The 14,974-nt window shown below is 63.0% G+C and overlaps 1 protein-coding gene across 7 annotated transcripts; it reads right to left on the reverse strand.

Moving 5' to 3' along the window:
- Window positions 1-263: 263 nt before the first annotated feature.
- Window positions 264-14,928, reverse strand: CYTH1 (cytohesin 1). 7 transcript variants are annotated; one of them, XM_052687584.1, is made up of 13 exons: window positions 14,829-14,928; window positions 8,060-8,142; window positions 7,110-7,174; window positions 6,295-6,361; window positions 6,039-6,157; window positions 5,663-5,743; window positions 5,441-5,553; window positions 5,220-5,368; window positions 5,031-5,142; window positions 2,212-2,288; window positions 1,902-1,973; window positions 1,510-1,664; window positions 264-1,375 (listed from the first exon to the last, which is right to left on the reverse strand). In XM_052687584.1, the coding sequence occupies exons 1-13, from the start codon at window positions 14,848-14,850 to the stop codon at window positions 1,297-1,299; spliced, it is 1,194 nt and encodes a 397-aa protein (XP_052543544.1). In that variant the 5' UTR covers window positions 14,851-14,928; the 3' UTR covers window positions 264-1,296. The 7 variants fall into 7 exon arrangements, with proteins under 7 accessions (XP_052543544.1, XP_052543542.1, XP_052543543.1 ...); XM_052687582.1 differs by lacking the exon at window positions 14,829-14,928 and adding an exon at window positions 12,140-14,224; XM_052687583.1 differs by lacking the exon at window positions 14,829-14,928 and adding an exon at window positions 10,323-10,541 and having other exon boundaries at window positions 2,212-2,290; window positions 5,030-5,142.
- Window positions 14,929-14,974: the final 46 nt, after the last annotated feature.

Here is a 14,974-nt window from a genome sequence, read left to right on the forward strand (position 1 = left end):
GGCTGCCCCAATAACCCCCGGCTGCCGTCGGGAGGGGTCGATTTCTCTCCTCCCCCCAGCTGGACGCAGGTCCCCGTGAGCTGTGATGGGGACCAGGAGCCGCCCCCTCCTCGCCCCGCAGCTCCCCAAAGGGCGGCACGAGGGCTCGACCCCAGCCCACAGCAGCAGGAGCCGTCCTGCCCCGCGGTCCCTGCTTCCCAAAACCTCAGGACTGGGACGTTGCACGGCCCAGACCCCCGCAACAAAGCCCAGGAAGACAGGAATTGAGCGCAGTTCGGTGTTTATTGGCTGCAGATCCTCAGCAGTTTACAAAGCCGTGGCAAAAAAAAAAAAAGGAAAAAAAAAAAAGGAAAAAAAAAAAAGAATACAAAATCCTGCCACACCGCGCCCTCCAGAGAGACCTCTGCACAGAACCCCAACATACAAAATAATCTAAAAGGAGAAAACTATACAGGAATATTTACACCTCTGATAAATAGACTAATACTGATCCAGGTGCCTCTCCGGACCTGTGCGTGTGGCTGGGGAATGGGACGGCCGTGGTGCTCGTGGGGCCACATCCTGATTGCAGCCATCCTTGGTGCAGTCCTGCCTGGGAACAGGGGGGCTCACGATGGCCGTCCCAACCCGGCACCAAGGGGCTCATGGCTGCAGGATGTGGCAAGGCAGCACCAGCCCAGTGCCATCAGACTGCAGCCTCACCCAGCTCTGGCACCTCATGGCTGGGGAGGGCACCCCAAGCCCGCTACAACGAGGGCCAGGAGTGCTGCCACTGCCCCAGGGCTGCCCCCCATGCCTCCAGCACCCCACAGCCACCAGCCTTCTTCTCCAGGATGGGACACCTCAAGTGCTTCAGGACACGAGTGCTGGGACCCAGAAGCATGTCCCCAACATGGGGTCCCTGGATTCCCCTTGATCTGGCTCTTATTCTGCCCATTGGCTGCAGCTCAATGCTGCCCAGGGCTGGAAGCTGCTCAGGGGGAGCTCAGCGGGGGAATGCTGGACAAGCATTGGGCTGCCAAGGTGGGAAGGGAGAGCGATGTGCACAGGTGGCACTTCCCATCCCACAGCCAACCCCAGGACTGCGTGCAGGGGAATCCCAACTGCAGCCTGGAGCTGTCTGGAAGTGAGGTGGCAATGGCACCGAGACGCCCTTGCTCTTTCCCTCCCCCCACGGTAAAGAAACTGCAAAGCTGAAGCTGGGTCCTGGCCCCACGGCCGTGCTGAGCCCCAGCCCCGCAGCCCTGGGGATGGGAGGTATGGTGCTGCCTGGGGCACGGCGGCCTCGCCGGGCTGCTAATGCCTCTTGGTGGAGGAAACCTTCTTCTTCCTGGCAGCCAGCATCTCGTAGAATGGGTCCCGGCTGATGGCTGCCCTGGTGGGGGAGCATGGCGAGTGTCAGCCAGCAGCTGTCCTGCTGAGGACAGCCCCCCTTTGCACCCCATGCGAAGCCCTTTCCCCCCACCACTCCCCATGCTGAGAGCAGGGCATGGCCCCCAGAGCGCTCACTTGATGCACTTGATCCACTCCTCCTTCTCCTCAGGTGTGGGGGCTGAGATGCGGTACACGGTGTGGTTGCCCTCCACCACCCGCCCGTCCGCCTCCGTCTTGCACGCCTTGATTACCTGGTCCTTGTTGTCTGGGATGTAGAGCTCAAAGCAGTTCTGCAGGGAGGAAATCCTTCAGACACAGCCCCCACCCCGAGGGCAGTGGGGCACCCCGGGCTGGGGGGACGATGCAGAGCCGTGGGGCTCCCAGCACATCCAGCTCAGCAGGATGAGGACATGCTGTGACATCACCCCACAGCTGTGCCCTGCCACCACAGCAGGGCCCTCTGGCTCTCCCTGTCCCACCCTCCCCAGGTGCCCCTCCAGCCTCGCAGGATCCTGCCTGGCACTCACGGGTTTCTTGGAGTCCTCCACCTCACGGATGCTCAGGTTCTCCAGGGGGATGATGCCACGTGGCTCTTTATCCTGATGGGGCCAAGCAGAGGTTTTCATTAAAGACACCTCCAACTCCTTCCCAGTGCCCCTTAAGAAGGGTTGAGCGCTTCCAGCACTCCATCCAACACTCCCTGTGCAGAGGCTGCCCGCACTGCCCAGCCCTAGTCTGCATCCCAACCCCTAGGGCCATGGTGCAGGGCGCAACACCCCCCAGAGGTCCCCACCCCGCACCCACCGCTCTGCCCCAACCCCTGCTCAGGTCACTGACCGTCGTGTATTCAAAGTAGTAAAGGCAGTTGTCTGTCAGGATGAACCAGCGCCGCTTCCACGTCTTCACCCTTCCTCCTGGGAGCAGAGAGAGGAGGTTGGGGCAGCCCTGGTGCCGCCGCACAGCACGGCACGGCTGCAGCCCACGCGGACGCACACAGACAAGCAGAGGCAGGCAGCCCAGAGCGCCGGGCGCAGAGCAGCAGGCAGCACACAGCACGCCGGCAGAGCACGAGCGGAAAGCAGGCGGATGAGGATGGAGACAGAGGGCGGTGGGAGGGCAGGGATGGGAGCGCTGCTGTGCCCGTTTGCACCAATAAAACGCTGATGTGCAGGCAGAGGGTGCCGCAGCTCAGAGGGGCTGCAGGCCACAGCCAGCCCTGCAGCACAGCCCGCTGCCAAGGCAAGGCAGAGCTCAGCGCTGCAGCATGCAAACTTTGGCCAGAGAGTTCTACACCCACCACTGCGAAGGCAGAGCGCTCCCCCCCAGGCTCACAGAGTGCTGCAGTGCTGGGCCTGGCTCTGCCCTCACACCCCCAGCACGCTCCAGGCACTAGCTGCTCTGCTCAGCGCTGTGCTATGGGTGCCAGCCATGCTGCCCAGGGTGGGCACAAAGAAGCAATGTGTGCGCAAAGGGAATGTGCTCATTTCTTCTCCCTCTGTTCGGCTCTGCAGGAAGATTCCTGCCTCACATCCCCCCACGCCACCCTCCTGCCCACCCATTAACCCGACCACAGACAGTGCCCGCTCCTGAGAAAGCCTCCACACCCCATTCCCTGCCCCAAAGCCAGGCCAGGGCTGGCATTTCCCAGTAAAGCCCCCCCTCCCCTGCTCACCTTGAGCCAAGCCCACCCAACAGCTCGAGGCTCGATGCCCTCCAGCCCCCACCTCAAGAAACTCCAGCTCTTCCCAAGCCCTCCTTGCAGGCTACAGCCTCACCAGGTGACAACATGCCAGAGCTCTGGAGGAGGAACCGTGTGGCACCGAGAACCAGCCCTGGGGCTGGCCAGAGTGAGGGGCCAGCGCTGCCCAGCTGGGCTCTGTGCTCCCACAGGCTGAGCCAGGGCAGCGCCTGTGCCCAGCACCAGGACAGCCACGAGCTCCAGCATGGCACAGAACTCTGCACATAAACTCCCACCTGCTCCCTGCACCCAGCCAGCTTCAGGCACGCAGGCTGGGCCCTTCCCGGATGCCCTGAAACACCACAATCCCAGCCCCATCCCTCACGGTACTGGAAGCAACGACCAGTTGTGGATGGGTCTGAGGGCACACCAGCACCTCGGTGAACAGTGGTCACTGCCCCATTTGTCCTCAAGATGGGACTCAGGGCAGCAGAGGGAACCGGGAGGCCTCGGGGAGCGTTCGGCATCGGAGGGACCAGCAGCCACGTCCCTGCCCTGGTGGCTGCGGGTGCGGGGCTGCCCCCTGCAGGCAAGGTCCCCCCGGGCAGTGCGGTGGTTAGCAGCAGCAGCAATGAGACTAATCGCCAGCAATTAAAAACGAAAAGGAAACAAAGCCCCAGAGGCATGAGCAGAGCAGGGGATAGGGGTACGTACCTCCTGGAGTTGGGGGGCAAGGAAAGGAAGAGCCAAAATCATGGAAACATACAAATGAGGGAAAAAAGAAAATTAAAAAAAAAAAAAAAAAAAAGGAAAAATAAAAATAAAAAAGAGGAAAACCCCGAAGAACCCCCCTCGCCCCGCACAGAGCCATGTGTGTCAGCGGGACAGGGCTGCAGATGGGGAGCTTTGAGGGGACGGGCCAGCGGCACCACCACGGGGATAACAGGATAACATGCCCTGGCTCTGTGGCTGTGCCCCCCCTCCCTCTTACCCACGGCCCCAAGAGGGCTCAAAGGTGCTGGGGCTCATGGGCTCTGCTACACTGTTGGTGTCCCTGGCTCTGAGCAGCCCCAACCCTCGTGCCATGGGACCCTTCCACCAGCAGAGCGCTGGGATCTATGGGGACACAAGAGGCAGGGGCCAAGGGTTCTTCATGGCCCCTCATGCCCCCATCCCACAGCTGGGGAGCAGTTGGCGCTTTGTTCAGAGCCCAGGCAGGGCTCCGTGCCGCTCATTGCACAGAAAGGGTCCTGATCCCACCTCACAGGGGTGGCAACAGAGCAAAAACTCCCCCCAGTGAGAGGACAGAGCCCCAACTTCAGCAAGAGCCCAGGGAAAGGCCCTGCAGCCCCTGCTCCTGCCAGCACCCCCCCTCCTCGCTCAACCCGGGCAGAGGTCCCCAGGTGCCGCCGAGATGAGAAGCTGCAGGAGCCAGGGTGTGGGGCAGGCTCGTGTCTGCGCGCTGGGCTGTGCAGCGGGGATGCCATGCACGCTGCCTGCATGTGGAGCCGGGATGCAGAGGTGATAATGCTGTGGGAAGGTGAGGCAGGGACCGCTCTGAGGCATGGAGGGGACACGCAGCCCGGGGGCAGCTCGCCGTTCGCTCCCTGGGGCTCCAATGGGACCCTGCTGTGCCCCAGTGCTGTGCAGAGCCCCCCAGCTCTGTGCTCTGACACCAGAGCCGGCACCAGCTCAGCACAGCAGCCTCGAGGCAGAATCCCTCTGGGAGCCCACGTGGCTGCAGCAAAGGGTCTCTCCAGCAGCAGCTCTGCTCCTGCTGCTCAGTGCGAGGCCGATGGAGGGACAGAGGTAAGGACACCGTCCCTGGGGGCTGTGCTCATGGCTGCAGCCCCTCATCCCTTGGCAGGGCTGTGCTCCACAAAGCCAGGTGCAGGCAGTCTGTGGGCATCACACTCGTGGTTCAGCCCAGTTCCTGAGGCAGAGCTCACTCTGCACCCATCTGGTTGCCAGCACTCACCCAGCTTCAGCAGCCAGCCCTCCCGGTCGGGGTTGAAGAAGGTGTGGGTGAGGTCATTGCCATCATCCTCTGGGATTTTGAAGGGTTCATTCTTGATGCTCTCATAGAGATTCTGGTACAACCACACACGGTGTCACCTCTGTGAGCCCGCTGTGCCCCAGCCCTGAACCCTGGCATCCCATCCCTTACCCGCAGCAGCTCCTCAGGCAGGTCCCCCCCATCGTTGATGCCACGGTTCATGGCAATAAAGCGCTCTGCTGTGGGTTTGTCCTTGACGTTGGGGTTGTGCAGGCTGGTATTCAGCATGATGATAGCGAAGGAGAGCACATAGCAGGTGTCTGTGGGGACAGAGGGGACGGTCAGGTGCAAGGCAGGGCATGGAGCTGGGCACAGGCCTGGAGTGTGCTCACCTGTGGACTGGAAGACGCCGGGGTTGCACTGGCAGTACCGCTGTGCAAAGGCCTCCATCATCCGATCGATCTTCTGTGCCTCTCCTGGCAGCCGAAAGCTCCACAGGAACTGCCTGAGGACAGCAGGCACAGCACTGTTTTGGGGCTCTGTGCACCCTCCCACCCTCAGGGCCTTGCAGGGCACACGGCTCACAGCCCAGCCCCGCTCGGTCCCCGGCTCACCGCAGTGCCTGGACGAGGTTGAGGTCCGTGAACTCGTGCAGCTCCACGAAGGCATGCAGGACTTGGATGTTGAACTCATCCCTGCAGGAACAAAGCCAGAGCACGAGGTGTGTGTGATCAGCTGGGTCCTGTGACTGCCATGCTGCCCCGCTCTGCTCTCTGCTCCTCTCAGGGTAGGGAACTTGTGGCTGTGGCCATCCTACGGCCCGGTTTGCACACAGCAGCCCCTCCAGGAGCCCAGCCACAGAGCTTGACACTCAGCAAGGGGCCAGAGCCTGATGTCCTGCTAGGGGCCCTGGAACCAGCTCAGCTGCACCCTGCAAGGGCTGCACCATCTCCTCCTGCACAGGACCGAGCTGCTCCAGGCCTTGCATACCTCTCACCCAGGTAGTCCCCAATGGCTGTTTTGTTGAGGCCCTCTCCCTTGTAGAGGAACTGAGCGATATCCTCACACGTGTTCTTCAGCAAGTCGTTCTCAATCAGGAACTGGATGCCCTGGAGCAGAGCAAGAGGCATTGCTTTGGGTCGTGCTTCCAACCCCATTCCATTCCCTGCTCCTGGCTCTGCTCGGCTCAGCACCCAGACCATGGTGTGCAGCACACCCTGCCGAGCCTGGTGCCAGTCCCCAGTACCTTCTTGGGATCCATGTTGAACTTCTTCCTGCCCATTGCCACCTGCTTGTTTCTCTGCATGTTTTTCCTGCAGGACATAAAACAGCTTTGAGCATCAAAGAGAGTCATAGAAAGGTTTGAGTAGGAAAGGTCATGAAAAATCACCCAGTTCCAATCCAGGCTGGAGATGTCTCCCACCAGACCAGGCTGCCCAGGACCCCATGCAGCCTGGCCTCGGGTACCTGCAGGGATGGGGCACCCACAACCTGTGCTAGAGAACTGCCCAGAAAAGTTCAGGAGCCCTGGTTTCCTCCTCCCAGCCTCTTGCCCCGTGTAGATGTGAGCAGAAGCAGAGCTCCTCAACCCATGACAGGCTCCCCAGCACCAAACTGGGCACAACCTGCACAAACTGGGGAAAATGCAGCACCTGGCACTCAGCTCCCCTCCTGCTCCACTCTGATGCTGCCAGGCCCTGAGTATGGAGCTGCCCTGGGTTTGCACTGTGCAGACCATTCCAGCAGCCTCCTTTTGCCTGAGAAGGGGCAGCCTGGCATTGCAGCGGGGCTGTGGGGACAATGTGAGGGCAATTGGAAATGACACAGCGAGTCAGCTCCCACCAGGACCCCTTAATCCCATGCTGGCACTGCTTGCACCAGCCCAGAATAACAAAGTCTGTCAGTCTCTGTGGCCAGACAGGGGATGAGCCTTGGAAAAACAGACTTCTGGAGGAACAATTCAGTCTGGGATCCTGCAACTGCACTGAGGAATTAGAAATGTCTGGGAAAGCCACACGCAGCAGCACCCATGGGACAGGCCAGCAGCACAGCACGGCTCACCTCTCCTCTGTGGAGCCCAGGTTCTCGATCTCATTCGTCACTTCTGCGATCTCATCTTTCAGCCGCTGAGTGGAGAGAGCACACAGTGAGCCAGGGCCTGCCTTCCTCCCACCCCCAGGTGCCCAGGAGAATGCAGGGCACCCCACAGACTGAGGTGGGGATTGTGCCAGCCCTAGAGCTACTCCTCCCACAGGCCCCAGACCCCCATGTCTCCCCCTGAGTTCTGTCCTGGGGCTGAAGCAGCTCCTGGGGCACTGGACAGAGGGGAACCGATTGCACCCCGCTGCTAATCCCCCCGCAGCACTGCCACACTCTGTGCATGAAGGAAGGAAGAGATTCAGAGGTTAACAAAATTACCCCTAATCCCTTTAGATCATACCCAGCATATGGCAGTAATTAGCCTGTGCTGCCTTAATCAGGGACATGACGGATGAGCGTCCCAGATGAGCGCTGACCTCACAGCCTCTCGCCAGGACAAAGCCCTGGCCCAGAAGCACAGTCTCTGTCTGTGCCAGGGGGGTGGCACAGGAGATGTCAATGCCTGGGCCACAGGATAGAGTACAATCTGGAGCTCTTCCCTTCAGGGCTCTCCCTGCCACGGATGGGGCAGCAAATCACGGGGTCCTGAAGCAGCTGCTGACCCCCTGGGCCCAGCTCTCCCTGCCCTGCATTCCCAGCAGCTCCAATTTTCTGCCCCAGAAATTCCACAAGAGTCTTTGCAAGCAGCAAGGAGCAGGAGCTGGCAAGGAAAGGGGACAGGAGCACAGTGCCAGACCACAGCTCCTGCATGGCCACTGCAGCTGTGGGGCAGCCCCATCCAAAGCAGCCCCTTCTCCTGCTAGAAGTGAGGTGAGGGTCCCAGGACGGGGTTGGGCTCAAGCAAGAGGCCTCACCTGGGTCAGCCAGGGATGGGGATGCAGGCGTTCATGCAGCAGCCCTGAGTGCCATACCTGAATGTCAGCCAGCAGCTCCTGCTTGCGGCGGCGGATGTTTTCCAGCTCCTGGCACTCCTCCGGGGTCAGGTCACTGGGCACTGTGAGGGACAAGGACAGCACAGGGGATCACCCTCACGCCAGGATCCTGCCAGCAGCTGGCATGTGGTGCTACTGGAGGATCTGGTGAGCCCCAGCCCTGCATGGCCAAGAGCTGCCAGCGGCACGCAAGGAATGCGATGGACACTGTGCTCCCCAGCTGGGCAGCGGCTGTGGGGGGAGCCTGGCCCCACAGATTCCTGCTGATTTAGTCTGAGGCAGTAAGCTCTGGCCCAGCCTCTGGTGCCACTGCAGCCTCTAACCCCTGTGCTCACTGCAGCCATGGCACCACACGGCTGGGAGGATGCCCTGCTCCTCGAGTGGCACTGCCGGCAGCTCCCGCTCAGCCCCGTGCTCCTTCCTCCATTCCAGCCTGGCTGATCCCAGCCCTGCAGCCCCCACAGGGACCCAGAGCCACCCGAGCGATGCTAAGCCACAATGGGTGAGCCCCAGAGAGAGCTGGCTCCAGGCCGTCCTTGGTGCCTCCTCCATGCTGAATGCACCCACCTGAATGGAGGTGAGAGCCAGTGCACCCCGACACGCATCACTGCACGGGGTGACACCTGGCTGCCTTGCTTTACCCACAGCAGCCGGGGCTGAGCCACACGCTCCATCGCCCTTCCCTCTCACTGCAGCTCAGGGGTGACATTCCTGCTGCTCCCCAGCGCATGACCTCCTACTCTGCACTTACATGGCACCCGCTGCTCCTGTTCCCAAGGTCACCCTGGCAGCCCCCGCCTCCCCCTGCCCTACCATCGCCTTTCAGCTCACATCCTACAACAAGGGCATGACCAAAACTCCAAGATTGGTGCCTGCAGAGCAGAGCTCTTGCCACAAAGCACCTCACGTCACTCCTCCCCCACCTATCCCCAGGTGCCACCACAGTCCCCAGGTCCCTACTGCCCCCTCCATCCCACCCTGTGCTGTCCCAGGCCCAGCTCAGCCCAGCACTCCTTGGGGGCCCAACAGCCAGGACCCTTCATCCCCTCTCTCACACCCCAGCACCGTTTGCTCTCTCCAGCGCCGTCCCCAGTGCTGTTCCCCCCTCCTCGCCAAGGCTTGCAGTGCCTCTGGGGTGGTGGCTGTGCTCACACAAACCGAATGTCCCAGCTCAGCACTTTCCTCACTCCGCTCGCGTTCCCTGATGAGGTTCCTCCTTTAGAGAAATCCCCTCTGCAAAGGTCAGCAGCAGCTCCAGCTTGCGACACGATCCCTCTGGACTCGACGGAATACTTCCCAATATTTCCAGCCTCAGATATCCAAGTTACAGCACCAGGTTCTGAACTATCTATGCCCAGAATGCTGGAGGCACTGCTCCGTGGGCTGCTCAAACCCTCCCCAGCACTGGAATGGAGTCGGTTCCACTGGAGCACGGCCTCTCCGGTCCGGCTGTGTCCAGCACCCTGCAGGATGTGGCTTGCTGGGAGTTGCAGTGTGGGGCCGTGTGGGAGGTGAAATTCAGTGCCAGACCGCAGTCCCCCCAGGCCTGCAGAGGGTGGGTGGATGGGTGGGAGGCTGCAGCAGCAATAGAGCAGTGCAGGCACGCAGTAGGTGCAGAGAGCCCTGGGGGAACGCTGTCTCTGCCCACCTCTGGGCAGTGTGGGCAGGGGGCTCAGAGAGACTTGTAGCAGCCACAAAACCCATCCCCCCCCCCCATCCCCCCCCTAGCCAGCCTGCCTGCTGCTGTGCTGGGAGAGCACTCGTGACACGGCCCAGCCGTGTCAGCAGCAGCAGGAGGAAGAGAAACCCCAGACGCAGAGCTTTTTTCAGCAAAGGACGCAGGCGTTAACCCTTCCATGGCGCCGAGTGGAGCTGCAGCAGCCTCTGAGCCTCAGCCCTGCACAGGGCTGTAAGCGGGGGCTGGAGCAGAGCACCAAGTCCAGCAACCACACCGGGCTGTCATCCCAGGCCGCCATGCTGAGAGCAAGGATTTCCCGCACAAACCAGAAAGCACCAATACCGTGTGCCATCCCCCCAACCCCTGCAGAGCAATGCAGGGGAGCAGCTGCCTCACCCCCAGGGCAGCGAGGAGCACGGCAAGGCTCCGTCCTGGCTGCAAGGCACAGGAGCACATACCTCGCTCTCACCGTGCACTGAACGGACACAAAGCCCCTCTGCATGGCACCCAGCCCCACCTGCCTCTTTCCCACCCGCTGCCCTATGCAGGCTGCTGGCCGCTCACCGCCGCCCTGCACCCCGAGGACCATCCTGCCGGGCCGTTTCCTTCTACCCACGTCCGCACAGCGCTGCAGAGGTGCTGCCCTTTGGGGTGCCGACAGCTGCCCCCTCCCAGCGCTTCCCGGGTGAGTCAGGGCAGCGCCGGGCCAATGAGCTCCGTGCTGTGCCAGGCGTCATCGCAGCCTGGCCGGGAGTTGGCACCAGCAACGCCCGGTTCCTGTGCAGCCAGAGCCCCGCGCCCCCTCCTCGGCCTCCAGGGTCGCTGCCGCCCACCCGGCCCGGCCCTTCCTTCCTCGGGGGCTGCCAGGATGCATGCGGCTCAGCACGTCCCGAGCTCAAGGTGGTGACACCGGGGACCCCTCTCCCACTCCAGCCGGGGTCCCTACCCTGCCTTGAAGATCTGGCGCTGCCCAGCCATACCCCCAGCTGTGTGTTCAGGGCCCACGGGCTGTAAGTGCCACCACCTGCTCTCATTTCCCTCAGTGGTGCCGTGCCTGCAGCAGCAGAGCCCTCGGCAAGGCCTTGTCCCGCTGCAGCTGCCTGGAGAGACCACAAGAGCTCTGCCACATTGACTCAGCTAAATCCTGCTCCACGGCGCGCGATGGAAAAACGGCATCCAGAGCGCTGGCTGCAGGGATCTCCCAGGAAAGCTCAGGGAAGAAAGGCCTAAAACAAGGCTCACGTTGGCCTTTCAGCTGAATGCTGTGCTGTTTGGGGCCACAGCCCTCCTGCTGCACAGGTGCTGCACAAGCAGAGCTGAAGACCGCAGGGACACCCCAGCCCAAGGCATGGGCTGCTGACCTCAGGGCATTGCCTGTGGGCTCCACTGTGGGGCTCCTGCTGCACCCCACTGCTGGGGGGGGGACAGACTGAGAGGCCCCAAGAAACTTCCTGCCCCCGCCCCAGTGCACCACATCCTGTTTTCACTATGCTGTGTGCACATCCTGGGTTGCGTCAGCCCTGTTCTTCCCCACAGACAGTTGAGGTGCGTCAGGAGCACGGCTCAGGGACGGGCGGCTCCAAGATAGAATCCCCCAGCCCTGCCCCACAGCTGAGAGCTGGCTGGGATTCTCAGCCCCTTCGAGCAGCCTTGCCTTGACACCTCATCTTCTGCACCCCTACCCCCAGTAGGGAACCTACCCCACTAGTTTCAGGCTCCTGCACCCCCTGAGCATAGAGCCCAGCTCGGTCACAGGGCTGGAGAGCCTTGGGGGTACATAACGGAGCCACGTCCACCCTCACAGAGCTGCACCTTCCTGCAGCCCCACGTGGGTGCCAGGAGTGCATCCCACATCCTCCTCACTTATACTCCATTCCCAGGTCCCAGCTTAGGAGCAGAAGCCTCCAGACAGACGGCAGCAGCTCACAGGCACTGCCAGCCCACAGTGGCAGCTGTGACACAGCAGGCGCTGGGCTGCCCCAGCCAGGTTTTGCCTGGAGAACGTAGGCTGGAGCTGTGCTCACAACCACGCATGCTCGTTCCTGCTCCGACTGGAGTAGCAGTGAGGGCATCACCCACGGCAGCGCTGGGGCAGGGGGGTGAGGGGCTGCTGGACAAGTCTCAGTGTGCTACATGTACCCACTGTGCTCCCACATGCTCCCCAGCACCCCATTCCAGCAATATGGTGCAACACCAGCCGCACCCGGAGCCCAGGGCTTGCGGGGGCCCGAGCCTGGCAGTGCACGGGGGAAGGAGGCAGCAAGAAGACTGAGATTCTCTGTGCTGCTGTCAGCACGAGCCATATGGAGCCAGAGCTACGGGCACCTCATCTGCTGGGGGGACAGGGATGCTGCAGCGAGCAGAGGGCACGAAGCACCTACCTGCCGTGGAGGCCACGGAGGGGCAGAGGAAGGCCTGAAAGCTGGAGGCGCAGAGCTCGCTGACCGTCCCCATGCTGCGCAGCGCCGGCTCCCCTGGGGCAGGCAGAGGGCAGGCGGGCACCACACAGCAGCAGCAGCTCCCTGCAGCCGGGGCTGCCCCGGGTGTCCCCGCTCCTCCTGGAGCAGGATGAGGCGGCTCTGGCAGCGGGAGGCTCCAACAGCAGGAGCCCACGCGCCCAGCCCCAGCCAATCCCGCTCCGTGCCGGCACAGCAGCTGCTGGTGTTCCTGGGCACCGGCCGGCAGCTCAAAGCCGCTTGGAGGACGCAGAGTTGGGAAGTTCCCAACAGCACCCCTGCCCTCAGGCTGCCTGCCCCCCGCCAGCCCCAGCACCCAGGCGGCTGATGGTGGGGTATTTTTAGAGCGGTTTTATCCCTCCGTATTAGAGCTTTAAGCATCAAGAGCCGCTGGTTGCGTAGCAACCTTCCCTGCATAAAAGGAAGGTGCATAAAGAGACACAACGGGCTGGAGCAGGCGTGGGGAGAGGGGTGCTGCCACAGCCCTCAGTTGTGGGGCACAGGGGAACGCTGCTCCCCAGTATGGCCCCGATGGACTTGGGCACCTGGGAGCGCAGAGCGGGCAGCCTGGAGCTGGAACACCACGGCTGTGCTGGAGACGATTCCCCAGGCCCTGGCAGCTCCCACAGCAGGAGCTGGGGCTCTGACTGAGCTATTGGCCCCCGGCAGGGCTGGGGGCAGCGTTTGGCCCCACTGCACCCGGCCCCCAATCTGCCAGCCCCACAGGCGCCGAGCGAGCCCAAACCGGACAGACAGCTCCTTCCCTCCCTGCAAGCAGGAGTGATTCCCCAGCGTGGGGCAAGTCCGTGAGTAACAAACTCCAGAGCCTGTCGGGGCATGAGGCCACGTCCTGCAGACGGCACCTGGGACAGCTGGGACTGCTGCTGGGAGCCTGAGTTCTGCTCACCTGTACCGGGCAGCACTGAGATGGGCTGAGATGGGAGAACTCCAAAGTGGGCAGGCAGTGCTCAGATGGGGAAGGGCTATGGGAATGGACACAGGACCTTGAGGGATGCAGTGTTGGGCACAGGCAGGAGTTACCCAGGTATTGGGAGCAGCTGTGGATGGGTGGGAAAGAGATGGGAGCAGTTGCTCCCAGGCGCTCATCACCTCCACAACTGAGTTGCACTGCTTCCCCTTCCAGGGGAAGCAAAGCAGCTGCTGCCTCCTGCTACACAGAGGTGAAAGCTGTAAGGAGCCGCAGGGACACAGGGCTGGGCCAGAGGAAGCCTGTGCAGGGAGGGCAGCCATGGGCACTTGAAACGAGCTGCACCAACTGTGGCTGAGGCCCTGGCCTCTGTCTGCCCAAGAGCAGCCCTGGGAGTGGTGCAAGGCTGCTCTGCTTCCACCCTGCAGCCCCAGCTCTGGGCAGTGGGCACAGTACTGTGCACCCAGAGCCGTGGCTGGGCTGAAACAACAGCTCAGGGATGCGTGGCCCTACCAGGGCCTCCATACAATTTCTGCGTGTCAGCAGTGCTGCTCATCACACTCTGCTCTGTCTACTTTGGCTAAAGGCCTTTCTCACAACACTGCATGCTCCGAAGCCCCAATATCTCTCTGCCCCACACTCCCTGAACCCGGGCTGTCCCCAGTCCTATGTTGCCTGTTCTCCCAGCGACCCGGATCTCACCTCAGGCCCACCTCAGAGCTACACAGAGCTTCACCCCCGTGTCCCCACAGCCCCCAGTGCCTGCTGCAGGGCTGAGCCTCCAAAGCGCCCCACTGAGCCCATGCTAAGGCACCTGCTGGGACCTGCCCAGACAGCAGGGCTGGCAACGGGCTGCCCGTCCCCAGCCCACCCCGGCGCTGCCCCAGCTGCGGGCCCCCGGCACAAGCCGCTTTGCAGAGCTCGCATCAACCCCGCTTTGAGAAATCCCTTAATCCTCCAGGGCAGCGCCAGCGGTAATCCCTCGGTGCTGCAGGATTACCCCAGGGCCGGGCCCAGCCCGGGACACAGCGCTGGGACAACGGCGGCGCTCCGACGGTCCGATTCCAAACAGCACCGCGGGGACAGACGGCCCGTGTCCGCCGCTCCGCTCCCGGCCGGGGCTGACGGGATGGCAGCGGCCCGGTCCGGGTGGGCACACAGCTGTGCCGCCAGCTGCTCGGCCGCCGGGATTTGCTCCCTGCCGACACACACACACACACAGGAGGGGGGACGGAGCGGGAGGGGGGGACCGCCACCTGCACGACCTCTGCACAGCCCCTTCGTCGAGGCAGCGAAACAACGCGGTCAGAAGCGCTTCGCGACGCCGGGAACGACCCGACCGAGCCCGGGAAAAATGCCGAAGCCTCTCCCGAACGGCAGCGCCCGGTTCCGAAGCTGCCCGGGAAGGTTCGGAAGGGCGGCATCAGACCCCGCACGTCAGCCGAGCCCCAGTTCCGCCCGCACCGGACGCGGAGCCGCACCGAACGCCCCGCCCGGGCAGGGCCGCCTTATCGCCGTTCGCAGCCCGCACCACCGCCCCGCGGCCCGGCGCCGCCCGCCGAGACCCGACCGCGGCCGCCCCGCAGCCCCCGGCCCGCCCCGCCCGGCGCTCCCGCGGCCCCTCCCACCGCTCCCCCGGTGCCGGTCCTCCGCCCCGGTGCCCCCCCGTGTCCCCCCCGCACTGACCGTAGCCGCCCTCCTCGTCCATGCCGCCTCCGTCGCTTCGGCCCCGCCCGCGTGACGGCGGCTCCGAGGCCGCAGAGGGCGATGACACGTGACGTGGTGGAGGCGTGGCCAATGCAGGCCCCTCCCATTCCCATACATCGCCCCCC

Source organism: Tympanuchus pallidicinctus, unplaced genomic scaffold (genome assembly GCF_026119805.1).
Source record: "Tympanuchus pallidicinctus isolate F22 unplaced genomic scaffold, pur_lepc_1.0 scaffold23, whole genome shotgun sequence".
NCBI classification, from domain to species: Eukaryota; Metazoa; Chordata; class Aves; order Galliformes; family Phasianidae; genus Tympanuchus; species Tympanuchus pallidicinctus.